This window comes from Rattus rattus, chromosome 10, assembly GCF_011064425.1.
Source record: "Rattus rattus isolate New Zealand chromosome 10, Rrattus_CSIRO_v1, whole genome shotgun sequence".
In the NCBI taxonomy this organism is placed as follows: Eukaryota; Metazoa; Chordata; class Mammalia; order Rodentia; family Muridae; genus Rattus; species Rattus rattus.
The window spans coordinates 61,348,820-61,364,550 of record NC_046163.1 but is presented as its reverse complement, the minus strand read 5'-3'; the positions used below and the strand labels follow the sequence as shown (position 1 = coordinate 61,364,550).

General features: G+C 46.1%; 1 protein-coding gene across 4 annotated transcripts in view; it reads left to right on the top strand.

The window, feature by feature from the left end:
- Disp1 (dispatched RND transporter family member 1) overlaps positions 1-15,731 on the top strand; it is a 133,633-nt gene that overhangs the window by 98,682 nt on the left and 19,220 nt on the right. For all 4 annotated transcript variants that reach the window (XM_032914932.1, XM_032914934.1, XM_032914930.1 and 1 more), the window contains one exon: positions 13,882-13,911. In XM_032914932.1, the coding sequence (XP_032770823.1) occupies positions 13,882-13,911 (30 nt within the window). The remainder of the gene's footprint in view (positions 1-13,881; positions 13,912-15,731) is intronic.

Sequence of the window (15,731 nt, the reverse complement as noted above, 5' to 3'; positions counted from 1 at the left end):
GGTCCCTGTTAGAACTGGTTGTGAACCTCCATGTGAACGCTGGGAATCAAACCTGAGTCCTTAGGAAGAAGAGCAAATGCTCTTAACCACCCACTGAGCCATCTTTCCAGCTCCTGTTTTACTTTTGCCCTCTATCAATAAAAGCCTTGGCCTGCTATAACAGAGTCAATTTTAGATTGGATACAAATTAAGCAGTTGATCTGAGCTTTCTTAAACAAGGCACATGCTTGCTTTCACCGAGGTATAATCACCATACAGAACCTCATCTGAGTAACGTGTGGTTTGTAATGAAAACATAAAAGGGATTTTTTTTTATGGACTTGACCCATAATGGCAGTACTTGTGTATCTTGTCTTAATGAAATATATTTGTTGAGTTTCAGTTTAATAAAAGCTACCAAAACACAAAACTGCCCTCAATCCCCAGACCAGAGTTTTGGAGAACACTTTGCTATTACCCAGGTTGTGGCCCACTTCACATGAGGAGGTTCAGAAGTAAGTTCCTGTCTGAGGCCAAGCATGTTAGCATAGCTTGAGGCATCTCTGCTTGCTGACAGTGCCATCCCATATCAGTATCCGATGGTGGCGGGTTTGGAAATTTAACAGTAGTCCTACCAAGTGCAAACTTGTGTTTAACCCGAATATCCATTTTTCTGTAACGCCATATACACTTGGGGCAGCTAATACTTGTAATCTTGATTCCATGTTTACAAAGATTTGTGAGAGGCTTCCTCAGTTGTGAAGTTAAATTGTTGTACATTTTTTGGTTACCATTTTATACCAAGCTCCCTCTCTAAAACACCTCCCAAGCCAGGCCTCTTGTCGCTAGCGTTTCTCTTCTCACGTTTAGCCTGCCCAGGACTATCAGATCAGTCCTGCAGAGCGCCTGCTTCTACTGGATCAGTTCTTGCTTCAGGAGCTTGAGCGACTTACTGTTCCTGTCCCCACCTTTGTCTCTCAACACCCCAGACTCTAGTCTTTATCCCTCCTCCCCATTCATGGCCGTGGTGGCCGTGTGCACACTGCTTCAAGAGTGTCCAGAGCATGGACGGGACAGCATTGCTTCTGTGCTTGCCTCCTGTCCACCTGCTGAACTCTTTCCAGAGCAGCCAGTACAAGTTCTGCTTCTTGGCTCAAGTCCTAGGAGGTGCCTTTTAGAGTACACAGTGGGTACTCTCTCCCCTCATTTGCTTTGCGTGTGCCTTTCAATTGGGAGTACTTTCTTGTGTTGGTCTCCCTGGGCTTGCCTGCAGGTCACGGTTTCCTGGTACCTTGCCCATGCAGGCTGTGCTCGAGGACCCATTGTACCAATCCAGCATGGAGACTGGAGTATTTATAATGACTGAATGAGCCCAATCACACAGCCGATCTCAACAATGGGAAGAATGCTCGGTAAGACCTAGTTTAAGTTTGTAAACATTTGACTTAAATAGAATTAAGTGTAGTTCCTTTTAATTCAATCAATTTTAAGTTCTTCGAAAGCTTCTTATTGGGGTATGACACTGCCTCTTACTGGGGTATGACACGGCTTCTTTTAGTCTACATGGTCTACATGATAGTCTTGGAAAAGTGAAAACATACAAGGTAGAGGCCGCTCCTGGTCCTCTTCTCATCCTCCTGTGTCCCTGTGGTAAACTAGTTTAGTTGTTCCTTTCCCAGTTCATAAATGCTTCTGTATGTTTGTAGCTCTACCCATGTCAGCGTGCGTGCGTGCGTGCGTACATTTATTCTGTGCAGTGTCCCATGGCATGGGCATACCATCATTCATTTAAGCGTCCTTGCTGTGAGATTGGCACTCACCCCGGACCTCAGTGAGCATCCTGCACACACCCTCTTGTCCACTGGAACAGTTGCTCCTGAAAAAGCTTTTCCCACTCTGCCCTCCTGTTCATTCTCAGCCACCAAGCACTAATGCCCTAGTGTGCAGCTTCTCTTTTCCAGGGCTGGGTGTGGATTATAGACATGGCTCTCCTACTAATGACTGTGGCTTACGACCTTTTTCTCCTTTGAATGGGTGGCTCTTGAGGTTCCTTACAGTCTTAAAGGCCTCATGCCAACTGGGCTTGTGGGAGTTGTGCCATCTCTTTAACAATACGGAGAATCACCCCAGGGTCTGTACATGCTCACCAAGTGCTCTGCCAGTGAGGCCCACCCCTGGCCCCCATTAGTTTTTATATTCAGCTGTTAGCAAGTGTCACTGAAACTAAGCTTTGTATCCATTTCGTCATGAGTCATCTATGTCACTCACCCATGCTTGAGAGCATTTCCTAAAGAACAGTGGTAGCATAATGATCAGTGATTCAGAAAGCTGCTGTTAGCCATGCTGACCCCCAAGTCATGAATAATGCAGGGATGTTTTCATGAAGTTTGGGTGAACCCCTACTCTTCTCAAATATCTTCTCATGTTACTATTCTCTTATACATAGGGTCCTCATATTTGAAATATTTATTAAGCAGACGGTAAATTTACTTTTTTTAATATTTAGGAAGCATACGGTGTTATCAGGTACTCCTTAGATATTAATCTCCACTCCTACTTTCTCCTCACCTCTTGGTTTATTTTGTGTAGTAGCCTATCATCTGTCTGGTTACTTCTAGATATCAAGATAGGCAGCATTTTTAATCTGCATCTCGTAAGCATTCAGAAAATGCATTACACATATGGTTGTGGTTTCTGTCATCCCTCGAGTCACTTGACACAGACCGTAAACATTCATCTGTGGTGCGTGAAAAATGCGCTGGAGAGCAGGCTTAGCTTGTCTCCGGGTATCTGTTTCATCCTCAGATGTAGCCGTGTGCCAGCGATGATTCATGGAAACGCTTAATGGTGAAGAATAGCTTTGTTTTTGTTGGAAATCTTTGAAAGAGTGCTCATCAAAGTATGGGCTCCTCTTCTCAGATTCCCTCTCCCGCCACAGCAGCACCTGCCCAGTGTCCTCTTACAGCGACACCACTGCACCCTATGGTGCTGCCGCTGAGACCCAACGTGCTGCTTGATCACTTGCTGGCTTTCCTGGGGAGACCGCCATAGAGCTCAGAAACACCCAAGGCCACCTTCCGTAGGTTTGGTCTTCCCAAATGCTAGGAACTGGTTAGAATGTGTCCCCAGTGGAGACGGGTGTTGTTTATATCACATCTTCACGCCTTTGTCCTACGGCCCCTCCTCCTTCCGAAAATATGGAAAGAAGTCAGTCGAGGGCAGCAAGCCTAAAGCCCGCACTGCTTCCCCTGGCCCCAATCTCCTGTGAGCTTTGCTGCTGCTTCACTTCTTTTACTGTCACCTTCTTTGAAAGTTCCAGTCACCTCCCTGTCCTTCCACTGACTGGTTGTCACCTTGAGCTCATCCATGCACCGGGCACTCCCTGGCCATCAGAGGACAGGAACCAAGCTTTCTAGCACTGTTGCCCTACCTTAGCATGAGGCGCTGATGACCACTGCTAATTATGGCTGCTCCAGTTGTAGGTGCTTTTGAAAAGCCTGTTTGGCACCGCAGTGAGTCTCTGGCTAGGGAACTGTCAAGAACCACGCCACAGTGTCTAGTGCCATCTGTCCTGAGGCCTTTTCTCTGCAAGGAAAAGGCTAATCCAACTGAAGAATGTGCAGATGTTGCCGCTGAAGGCTGCTGTTTTTCGGGTTGGATAGTTTGATTGTCTGGAAGCAGGCATATGATAGTAAAATTAACCCCAAAACAGATGTGTGTGTGTGTGTGTGTGTGTGTGTGTGTGTGTGTGTGTGTGTGTGTGTGTGTGTGTCCTGTCTGCTGATTAGCACTGGAAGGGCAGTTGTGAACGCTGTGATGGACATAGGAGACACTCTCAGACTTAGACTTCCTTCACGTGACCTCTTTCCACAGGATCAGCTTGAGGAGCGGCAGAGAGAGCAGCCCTGCAGAGTGACGCCCTCAGCGGTTTTACCTGTGTGGTGGGGCAATGTTTCTAACATCTGCTCACCTTGCCTGTTAGTACAGAAACCTCAAAAGAACCTAATGTTTCTCTAGGAGGGAGGATCTTTGTGGTAACCTCAATTTTTCTCTTCAGCTGATGTTGGCAGGCTCTACATATTTGAAGTAAAATGAAGTCTGCACTCAAGCAGAGAGAATGCTCCCTCTCCCCAGGGAGTGAAGCGGTCAGAGATCCACAACAGTCTTTCAGCTTAGAAACAAAGTGATGGGGTTGAGAGGAGGAAAGAATGTTTCTGTGGTTTTTTTTTTGTTTTTTTTTTTTGGTTTTTTTTTTTTTGGTTCTTTTTTTCGGAGTTGGGGACCGAACCCAGGGCCTTGCGCTTCCTAGGCAAGCGCACTACCACTGAGCTAAATCCCCAACCCCATGTTTCTGTGTTTTACGGCCCAAATGTAGTCCGTAAAATCCCACTGTTCTGGAATTCTTACTGTGAAGTAGGCCAGAATTGTAGCTCTCTGGACCATGTTTGCTCTAAGGACAGCAGCATCTCTTAACTCGTGCAGTTTTGAGGCGTCCTGAAGACATGTGTGAGGCAGGTGTGGCACGCACTGGTTGATGTCTCTGCTCAGCGCCACAGTCTCTGTGTGTAGAATATGTCCGCTCAGTGCCGTAGTCTCTGTGTGTAGAATATGTCCGCTCAGTGCTGTAGTCTCTGCGTGTAGAATATGTCCGCTCAGTGCTGTAGTCTCTGCGTGTAGAATATGTCCGCTCAGTGCTGTAGTCTCTGCGTGTAGAATATGTCCGCTCAGTGCCGTAGTCTCTGTGTGTAGAATATGTCCGCTCAGTGCTGTAGTCTCTGCGTGTAGAATATGTCCGCTCAGTGCTGTAGTCTCTGCGTGTAGAATATGTCCGCTCAGTGCTGTAGTCTCTGCGTGTAGAATATGTCCGCTCAGTGCTGTAGTCTCTGCGTGTAGAATATGTCCGCTCAGTGCTATAGTCTCTGTGTGTAGAATATGTCCGCTCAGTGCTGTAGTCTCTGCGTGTAGAATATGTCCGCTCAGTGCTCTGCGTGTAGAATATGTCCGCTCAGTGCTGTAGTCTCTGCGTGTAGAATATGTCCGCTCAGTGCTATAGTCTCTGTGTGTAGAATATGTCCGCTTAGTGCCAGGGTCTCTGCGTGTAGAATATGTCCGCTCAGTGCTGTAGTCTCTGCGTGTAGAATATGTCCGCTCAGTGCTGTAGTCTCTGCGTGTAGAATATGTCCGCTCAGTGCTGTAGTCTCTGCGTGTAGAATATGTCCGCTTAGTGCCAGGGTCTCTGCATGTAGAATATGTCCGCTCAGTGCCGTAGTCTCTGTGTGTAGAATATGTCCGCTCAGTGCTGTAGTCTCTGTGTGTAGAATACGTTCTCCTCAGTGCTGTAGTCTTGTGTATAGAATATGTCCTCTCAGTGCCGTAGTCTCTGCGTGTAGAATATGTCCGCTCAGTGCTGTAGTCTCTGCGTGTAGAATATGTCCGCTCAGTGCTGTAGTCTCTGCGTGTAGAATATGTCCGCTCAGTGCTGTAGTCTCTGCGTGTAGAATATGTCCGCTCAGTGCTGTAGTCTCTGCGTGTAGAATATGTCCGCTCAGTGCTGTAGTCTCTGCGTGTAGAATATGTCTGCTCAGTGCTGTAGTAGTCTCTGCGTGTAGAATATGTCCGCTCAGTGCCGTAGTCTCTGCGTGTAGAATATGTCCGCTCAGTGCTGTAGTCTCTGCGTGTAGAATATGTCCGCTCAGTGCTATAGTCTCTGTGTGTAGAATATGTCCGCTTAGTGCCAGGGTCTCTGCGTGTAGAATATGTCCGCTCAGTGCTGTAGTCTCTGCGTGTAGAATATGTCCGCTCAGTGCTGTAGTCTCTGCGTGTAGAATATGTCCGCTCAGTGCTGTAGTCTCTGCGTGTAGAATATGTCCGCTTAGTGCCAGGGTCTCTGCGTGTAGAATATGTCCGCTCAGTGCCGTAGTCTCTGTGTGTAGAATATGTCCGCTCAGTGCTGTAGTCTCTGTGTGTAGAATACGTTCTCCTCAGTGCTGTAGTCTTGTGTATAGAATATGTCCTCTCAGTGCCGTAGTCTCTGCGTGTAGAATATGTCCGCTCAGTGCTGTAGTCTCTGTGTGTAGAATATGTCCGCTCAGTGCTGTAGTCTCTGCGTGTAGAATATGTCCGCTCAGTGCTGTAGTCTCTGCGTGTAGAATATGTCCGCTCAGTGCTGTAGTCTCTGCGTGTAGAATATGTCCGCTCAGTGCTGTAGTCTCTGCGTGTAGAATATGTCTGCTCAGTGCTGTAGTAGTCTCTGCGTGTAGAATATGTCCGCTCAGTGCCGTAGTCTCTGCGTGTAGAATATGTCCTCTCAGTGCTGTAGTCTCTGCGTGTAGAATATGTCCGCTCAGTGCTGTAGTCTCTGCGTGTAGAATATGTCCGCTTAGTGCCAGGGTCTCTGCGTGTAGAATATGTCCGCTCAGTGCCGTAGTCTCTGTGTGTAGAATATGTCCGCTCAGTGCTGTAGTCTCTGTGTGTAGAATACGTTCTCCTCAGTGCTGTAGTCTTGTGTATAGAATATGTTCTTGTGTATAGAATATGTCCGCTCAGTGCTGTAGTCTCTGCGTGTAGAATATGTCCGCTCAGTGCTGTAGTCTCTGCGTGTAGAATATGTCCGCTCAGTGCTGTAGTCTCTGCGTGTAGAATATGTCCGCTCAGTGCTGTAGTCTCTGCGTGTAGAATATGTCCGCTCAGTGCTGTAGTCTCTGTGTGTTGTTACGCCGTCACAGTGCTGTAGTAGTCTCTGCGTGTAGAATATGTCCGCTCAGTGCCGTAGTCTCTGCGTGTAGAATATGTCCGCTCAGTGCTGTAGTCTCTGCGTGTAGAATATGTCCTGTAGTCTCTGTGTGTAGAATATGTCCGCTTAGTGCCAGGGTCTCTGCGTGTAGAATATGTCCGCTCAGTGCTGTAGTCTCTGCGTGTAGAATATGTCCGCTCAGTGCTGTAGTCTCTGCGTGTAGAATATGTCCGCTCAGTGCTGTAGTCTCTGCGTGTAGAATATGTCCGCTTAGTGCCAGGGTCTCTGCGTGTAGAATATGTCCGCTCAGTGCCGTAGTCTCTGTGTGTAGAATATGTCCGCTCAGTGCTGTAGTCTCTGTGTGTAGAATACGTTCTCCTCAGTGCTGTAGTCTTGTGTATAGAATATGTCCTCTCAGTGCCGTAGTCTCTGCGTGTAGAATATGTCCGCTCAGTGCTGTAGTCTCTGCGTGTAGAATATGTCCGCTCAGTGCTGTAGTCTCTGCGTGTAGAATATGTCCGCTCAGTGCTGTAGTCTCTGCGTGTAGAATATGTCCGCTCAGTGCTGTAGTCTCTGCGTGTAGAATATGTCCGCTCAGTGCTGTAGTCTCTGCGTGTAGAATATGTCTGCTCAGTGCTGTAGTAGTCTCTGCGTGTAGAATATGTCCGCTCAGTGCCGTAGTCTCTGCGTGTAGAATATGTCCGCTCAGTGCTGTAGTCTCTGCGTGTAGAATATGTCCGCTCAGTGCTATAGTCTCTGTGTGTAGAATATGTCCGCTTAGTGCCAGGGTCTCTGCGTGTAGAATATGTCCGCTCAGTGCCGTAGTCTCTGTGTGTAGAATATGTCCGCTCAGTGCTGTAGTCTCTGCGTGTAGAATATGTCCGCTCAGTGCTGTAGTCTCTGTGTGTAGAATATGCCCGCTCAGTGCTGTAGTCTCTGTGTGTAGAATATGTCCGCTTAGTGCCAGGGTCTCTGCGTGTAGAATATGTCCGCTCAGTGCCGTAGTCTCTGTGTGTAGAATATGTCCTCTCAGTGCTGTAGTCTCTGTGTGTAGAATATGTCCGCTCAGTGCTGTAGTCTCTGTGTGTAGAATATGCCCGCTCAGTGCTGTAGTCTCTGTGTGTAGAATACGTTCTCCTCAGTGCCGTAGTCTCTGTGTGTAGAATATGTCCTCTCAGTGCTGTAGTCTCTGTGTGTAGAATATGCCCGCTCAGTGCTGTAGTCTCTGTGTGTAGAATACGTTCTCCTCAGTGCTGTAGTCTCTGTGTGTAGAATACGTTCTCCTCAGTGCTGTAGTCTCTGTGTGTAGAATACGTTCTCCTCAGTGCTGTAGTCTCTGCGTGTAGAATACGTTCTCCTCAGTGCTGTAGTCTCTGTGTGTAGAATACGTTCTCCTCAGTGCTGTAGTCTCTGTGTGTAGAATACGTTCTCCTCAGTGCTGTAGTCTCTGCGTGTAGAATCGTTCTCCTCAGTGCTGTAGTCTCCGTGTGCAGAATACATTCTCCTCAGTGCTGTAGTCTCTGCGTGCAGAACACGTTCTCCTCAGTGCTGTAGTCTCTGTGTAGAATACGTTCTCCTCAGTGCTGTAGTCTCTGCGTGTAGAATATGCCCGCTCAGTGCTGTAGTCTCTGTGTGTAGAATACGTTCTCCTCAGTGCTGTAGTCTCTGCGTGTAGAATATGCCCGCTCAGTGCTGTAGTCTCTGTGTGTAGAATACGTTCTCCTCAGTGCTGTAGTCTCTGCGTGTAGAATATGTCCGCTCAGTGCTGTAGTCTCTGCGTGCAGAATATGTCCGTTCAGTGCTGTAGTAGTCTCTGCGTGTAGAATATGTCCGCTCAGTGCCGTAGTCTCTGCGTGTAGAATATGTCCGCTCAGTGCTGTAGTCTCTGTGTGTAGAATATGCCCGCTCAGTGCTGTAGTCTCTGTGTGTAGAATACGTTCTCCTCAGTGCTGTAGTCTCTGTGTGTAGAATACGTTCTCCTCAGTGCTGTAGTCTCTGTGTGTAGAATACGTTCTCCTCAGTGCTGTAGTCTCTGTGTGTAGAATCTGTCTCTTATACACATCTAGATGTGTATAATATGCCCGCTCAGTGCTGTAGTCTCTGTGTGTAGAATACGTTCTCCTCAGTGCTGTAGTCTCTGCGTGTAGAATACGCTCAGTGCTGTAGTCTCTGTGTGTAGAATACGTTCTCCTCAGTGCTGTAGTCTCTGCGTGTAGAATATGTCCGCTCAGTGCTGTAGTCTCTGCGTGTAGAATATGTCCGTTCAGTGCTGTAGTAGTCTCTGCGTGTAGAATATGTCCGCTCAGTGCCGTAGTCTCTGCGTGTAGAATATGTCCGCTCAGTGCTGTAGTCTCTGTGTGTAGAATATGCCCGCTCAGTGCTGTAGTCTCTGTGTGTAGAATACGTTCTCCTCAGTGCTGTAGTCTCTGTGTGTAGAATACGTTCTCCTCAGTGCTGTAGTCTCTGTGTGTAGAATACGTTCTCCTCAGTGCTGTAGTCTCTGCGTGTAGAATACGTTCTCCTCAGTGCTGTAGTCTCTGCGTGTAGAATACGTTCTCCTCAGTGCTGTAGTCTCTGTGTGTAGAATACGTTCTCCTCAGTGCTGTAGTCTCTGCGTGTAGAATATGCCCGCTCAGTGCTGTAGTCTCTGTGTGTAGAATACGTTCTCCTCAGTGCTGTAGTCTCTGCGTGTAGAATATGCCCGCTCAGTGCTGTAGTCTCTGTGTGTAGAATACGTTCTCCTCAGTGCTGTAGTCTCTGCGTGTAGAATACGTTCTCCTCAGTGCTGTAGTCTCTGTGTGTAGAATACGTTCTCCTCAGAGCTCAGTAACAGCTCCATTCATGCTGCTCTGTGGCTCGATATCTTAAGTGTCGGGTGTACTTGTGGCTTTGGTTACTCAGCTCTATGAAAATGTTAAAAGAAAATACATACATGCACATATATATTACTTTAAGTGGATATATATGTGGCATGTGAATTATATCGATATTGTTAAAATTAAAAATATAATTAACATTTGAAAATCATGGATCCTCCTACAGATTTATTCAAAAGAAATTAATGCATATCTTGATTTCTCCAGGAATGAGCATTTTTGTGGAAAGGATGCTTTGCTTCTAAGCTGTGCCCCATGCTAGCTCTGCCAGCTCACCCATCCCTCTGTGTGCAACCCCCAGCAATACTGGGCAGTGAGTGGGGGAGCTGGGCTCTCTTCCAAATGCACTGATCCCCTCCCAGCACATGGCACTAGTGTTTACCAAACTGATGGGAGCTAGGTAGTCTTGTCTTTGTAATATGACTTCTAAGTAAAAAAAAAAAAAAAACACTCCATTTGTGTATAGGAACGAAAAAAGCTCTCTGTCTTTCTGTCTCTGTCTCTGTGTGTGTGTGTGTGTGTGTGTGTGTGTGTGTGTGTGTGTGTGTGTGTAAGAAGAAGAAGAAAATTACTGCCTTAGGAAAATTAGATAACGACAGTTGCTATTAAGAAAAATTATTATTGAATTAGGCATGGAGAAATAAAGATAAAAGGTTTGGGGGGGCAGCCAAAGCACGGATGGCCATTACAGCCAGAATCCTCAGGATATTTATAAGTATCCCGAGTCCTAAACCAGAGAGAGGACAGCATCCCCTCATGTGGTTTATATGGAGGGGTGCCAGCTGCATACATGTGCTTAACGCACACTTCCATGTTCACAGAGTGCATATAGCATGCTTTTTTAAAGAAGAATTTTTTTAATTTAACCATCCAAGTAAGGGTTCCTGAGATGCTGAATCTAGAGCCCCTGTTATAGGAAGCAGAGACATAAACCAAAGGAAAAAGTTTAGGAAAATATAAAGTAGCCTGGTACCCTGACACTAAGGGTGGAATCGGGGCAGACAGACAGACAGAAATCAAATGTACCCACAAACCCATTGGTGTTTGTGCCCCCCTGGTACTCTGACACTGAGTATGTATGGGGGGACAGACAGACAGAGAGAAATTAAATGTACCTACAAACCCATTGGTGTTTGCCCCCCACCCCCTTGCTTCTCACTGTTTTCATTCCTAGTGGTCAAAATTTACATCCTTGAACACAAGCAGAGTGGTCACGTACTGACCTAACAAGTACTGAGTTATATCTACAAAGGGGCTGTGTATTACCCTGAGGTATAGAAATGGGACTGCAGACGTTTGTCCTCTAGACATGTAGACTTAGAGAGCTTACAGATAGTTTCTACATTCAGAGAAATAGTATATGGTTAACCAGTCTTCGAAATGCTGTGAATATTGTCTTATTATAAAGCATAAGCCTCTTCTGCATTGTTCTTACTAGGAATAGACTTTGAATCCACATCTCTCAAAAGAAAAGAAACTCCTTTTCTTCTGTAGAGACAAATATTTTACAGTTGTCCCTCTGGATTTCCTTCTCTCATGGGTCCACGAACACACAGCCACAGCACAGGCAGCAATAGATTAGCCAGCTTCTGAGAAAGGGCTGGAACAATGGCAGTGTCAGTGGATGTGTAGATGTGGAAGCAGGACATTTTGCAGCCTCCCCACGCCCACAGACAAAGAACTATGCATCACTGATGACTGTTGAAGGGTGAATTGGCCTCTCCAGATAGGAGTTCTCGGACCGGATGGTCACAGCCTTGAAGCCACATACACGCTAACAACAGAAGTGGACACAACAGGGTGTATTTATATCAGTAATAATGAAAGGAAAAGAGGCTTTGATTTGAGAGTGGGAAGAAGCATGGGAGGAGCTGGAGGGAGGAAAGAATTGAGGGCAAATTATCCACACAGCTCGTAGGCTGAGAGTGCCAGCGACCAAGCCAGCGACCAGAGCTTGTCTCTGAAGCTGGGGCTGGGGCACTCGGAGTGCATCTCTCAAAGAGCCGGTCCGAGACCTCTGGTCTCAGCACTCGTTCTGGCTTCTCCATTGTGACCGTCTTAGTGATGTGTGACTAAAGCATGAATTGCAGAGCACACGCGTTGTGTAGAAACAGCTTCACATTCAGAGCACTCTACAGTATAAGCACCATGGAGTCTGTCTCATTCATGACTTTGCTGAGCATTAGATTAATACGTTTTAAGAAATTCAGTGACAAATGAAACTGTAGATACAAAAGAAAATCCTTCTCAAGGAATCTGAGTGGGTTTTGACCTGGGGGAGCAGTCAGAGCAGGCGTGGGAGGATTGGAGGCAGCATTGCAGGTTGTTGTTGTCCTCTGTGTGCTCCATTGCAGCAGATATCACATCAGGAGCATCTGAACCTAGGAAGTGTGGGCATTGGGTCGCCAGATAGTCACACGCCTGTCTGTCTTGACAAAGTCATTCTCAAACTTTAGTCCTGTGGCCCCTTTACACAAAATGGAAAGGGGTTTTGTTTTATTCAAGATAGCTAAAATTTATCTTATTGGAATTGAACCTGAGAAAATTTAAGTTAAATAATAATAAGAAGAAGAAGAAGGAGGAGGAGAAGGAAGAGGAGGAGGAGGAGGGGGAGGAGGAGGAGAGGGAGGAGGAGGAGGAGAAGAAGAAGAAGTGGTAGTGGTGGTGGTGGTGATGGTGGTAGTAGTAGTAGTGTTGTAGTAGTAGTGTTGTAGTAGTAGTAGCAGTAGTAGTAGTAGTAGTAGTAGTAGTAGTAGTAGTAGTAGTGTAGTAGCAGCAGCAGCAGCAGCAGCAGTAGCAGTAGTAATAGTAGTAGTGTTATAGTAGTAGCAGTAGCAGTAGCAGTAGCAGTAGCAGTAGCAGTAGCAGTAGCAGTAGCAGTAGCAGTAGCAGTAGCAGTAGCAGTAGCAGTAGTAGTAGTATTGCAGCAAGCTAGGTCTGTGAGGCAAACCTGTAATGCCAGCAACTCCAGAGGCTACGTTGAGAGGGTGGCATATTCCAAGTGCTCCTGAGCTGCAGAATGAGGTCAGCACAAGCCAAATCAACTTGGTGAAGTCCGCTCAAAAGTTTTAAAAGGAGGGTCTTCGATAACTCTGTTGGTATACATACTTCATATGTGTGAGGCTGTGTGTTCAATCTCCAGTACTGAAAACAGCTGTATATAATGAGCCCACTCTATATTAGTGTAAGTACTGTTTTCATGGAAAGCACTTCAACAACACAGCCTGGGATGGGAATATCCCTCCTCTTTTCTTATGAGTCTCTCTGATGTGTGCTCATCAGAACCGGGGTCTGATTGTAGGCAGCGTGTGGCAGCCTGTTTGGTTGAGGTATATGAAGAAAATCTGTCCTCCATAGATAACGTATTTGGACGCTAGGAGACCTCATGAAAGGGCTTCGGGAACTCCCTGTGGTTTTCAGGCCGTACTGAGAACCGCTGTGCTCTAAAGCAGTGAAACGTGAATAGTGGGCGTTGTTTGTTCACCAAATATTTATTAAAAAGGTTTCCATGGGCCAGCAAACGAGAAATGAATGAATCTGGTAGGGATAAAGAGTTCAGAAGTTGAGGCTGGGTCTGTAATTATCGTTAGCAAGCTTGATGTTGTGTATTTATGTGGCACGGCACCATGATTACAGGGAATAGTTACAGACACTGTGAGGAGGTGGTGATTTGAAACACAAGCCCATCCTTGTTAAAGTGATGGGGAAGGTTAGTAGGAAGAAGTTGAAGACTAGGGAGTGAGTTGCTGTCTCAAAGAGGAAACAGCATTTCTAGCACAAGGAGGTATTGATGTCAAGTTGGGGGATGGGAGGAGGCTGCTTGCACTGGAGCTTAGGGACAGGACTCCTGTCAGAGAGAGGACCAACTCTGCTGGGTGTGGGTTCTGAACTCACTTTTGGGTACTGCTGTGATTCTATCAGGAGTCCTCAAATATGCCACCACTGCTTGGCCACTTGAACATGTCTTTTGGAGTACAAAGGCCCTGCAGTAGGGGTTCAGTTTCTCCACAGGTGTTTGACATGCCCAGAGCCATCTCTAGTAACCCTCCTGAGAGTCTTCAAGGGAGGGGAGCTGAGCCCAGTGTTGGTGTGTATGAGCGCGTGGGGGGGAGTATTACTAAGCCCAGTGTTGGTGTGGGGGGGGTACTAAGCAGCCCAGGGTTAGTGTGGGGGGGGTTACTAAGCCCAGGGTTAGTGTGGGGGGTAGTACTAAGTCTAGCATTGACAGGGGGAAGCTTCTTACACTAAGTAGCTTTGTTTCTGACAATTATTTCTTTGCTTTTCCCTTTCCAGGCCGTCCAGACCTTTCAGGTTCCCGAGAAGGTAATTTAAGTCCTCTTGTTGATAATAACGTCTCTGTGTCCCCATCTCTCTGCTTTCTACATTTTGTTCTTGCCACCATCTTCACGAATGTTTTTATGAAGAAAAATGCATTTCTCGTGCATTGTCTTCTTTCAGACCCCATGTCTACAAAAGTGCTTTTCAGTCTTAAGGTAGATTTCTTATCATTTAAATTCTCTTGGGCTCTGCATTTGTCTAGCTGTTTTGCATTTTTTCCTAGTTAAGTTGGCTTCTTTTTTCCCCAGTGGAGGGGGAAGAGGCACACAAACCTTCATTATCTTATTTTTTCGAGTAACAGTATCTGCCATTTTGTCAACTAGTGTGACTTGAATGCATAGTAGTTTATTTCAACTACATTAGATGTTTTTCTTTTAAAAAATAAATTGTAACTGTATTAAGGTAAAGGTATTGTGTATGTATGTATGTAGTATGTACGTATGTATGTATGGGGTATGTGCACTGAGTATGGGTACCTGTGAGGGCCAGGGGGTCAGATCTGAAGCTACTGTTCCAGGCAGTGCTAAGACACAGGTGGGAGGAATAGAACCTGGGTCCCCTAGAAGAGCTGTTTGCACTTTGAGCTGTCGAATCCTAAACAACTACAGTAGATAGAATTCCTGAAAACAAAGATGTGGTCCTATTCTCCTGTACAGTGTGGTTCTAAGTACATGGTTCTGTTCCCCTTGTACAGTGTGGTTCTAGGCTCACAGTCCTACCCTTTTAGAAAACGTGATCCTAGGCACGTGGTCCTGTCTCATACAATGCCGTTCTAGGTACAGTACCATTGCATTAAGAAATTTGAAGTGGCCGGTAAGATTCATCTGCCACAGGAGCTTAAGCAGACAACAATCCGACCCTCTCAAGGAGAACACTCACTGTCCAGATATCAGCTCTCAACCTGAAGGTTGTGACCCCGCTAGGTGTCAAACGACCCTTTCACAGGGGTCACATATCAGAACTTTACACATCAGATACTTACAGTATAATTCATAACAGTACCAAATTTACAGTTATGAAGTAGCAACAAAATAATTTTATTGTTGGGGCTCACCATAACATGAAGAACTGTATTAAAGGGTCACAGAATTAGGAAGGTTGAGAACTGCTGGTTTAGAGTAAAACTCTGCATCCCAAGGGGAGTGCTCACTGTCTTTAGTAAAATTCTCAGTAGCAAACTCTCCTGTTTGAAATAATACTTAAAACTTGGCAAAATGCAATCTATAAATTACACTTTAGCTTTCCTTTGTGTCTGTGTTATAGGAACTGGGACCAGGGCCAGCAGATGTTAGAGCATCAGTCGTGAACCAAGAGCATCTGCATGTTAACTCTGGGTCTCTTCTGGAGTGTCCCTAGTATTGTCCACCTGGTTTTGAGACAGAGCCTCTCACTGACCCTAGAACTTGTGGTTTCAGCCAGGAAGCAGTTGCCAGGATCCTGTTTCAGGCCCCAGTACCTGGCTTTACTGGCTGTCGAGGTTCCAGGCTCGGTGCACAGCAAGCACTTTATGCACTGAGCCATTTCCCCAGCCCTAGTTTTAAACCATTTTGAAGAGCACAATTTTATGATATTTTATATATGTGTATATTCATATTTTCGTCTTATAAAACTGAAATGCTAGATAATCACTTTGTTCTCGTTTCCTTCCACTGCCACAGTCTTGGCAACCATGATTGTACTTTGTTGTTTCTAAATTTGAGGAGAGTCACCAACTCTTGTCCACCATGACTGACTCTGTTTAGCATGGCATTCATATTCCAGCATGTGTCATAAGTTCCTTCCTTCTCAGGCCTAATCATATTCTG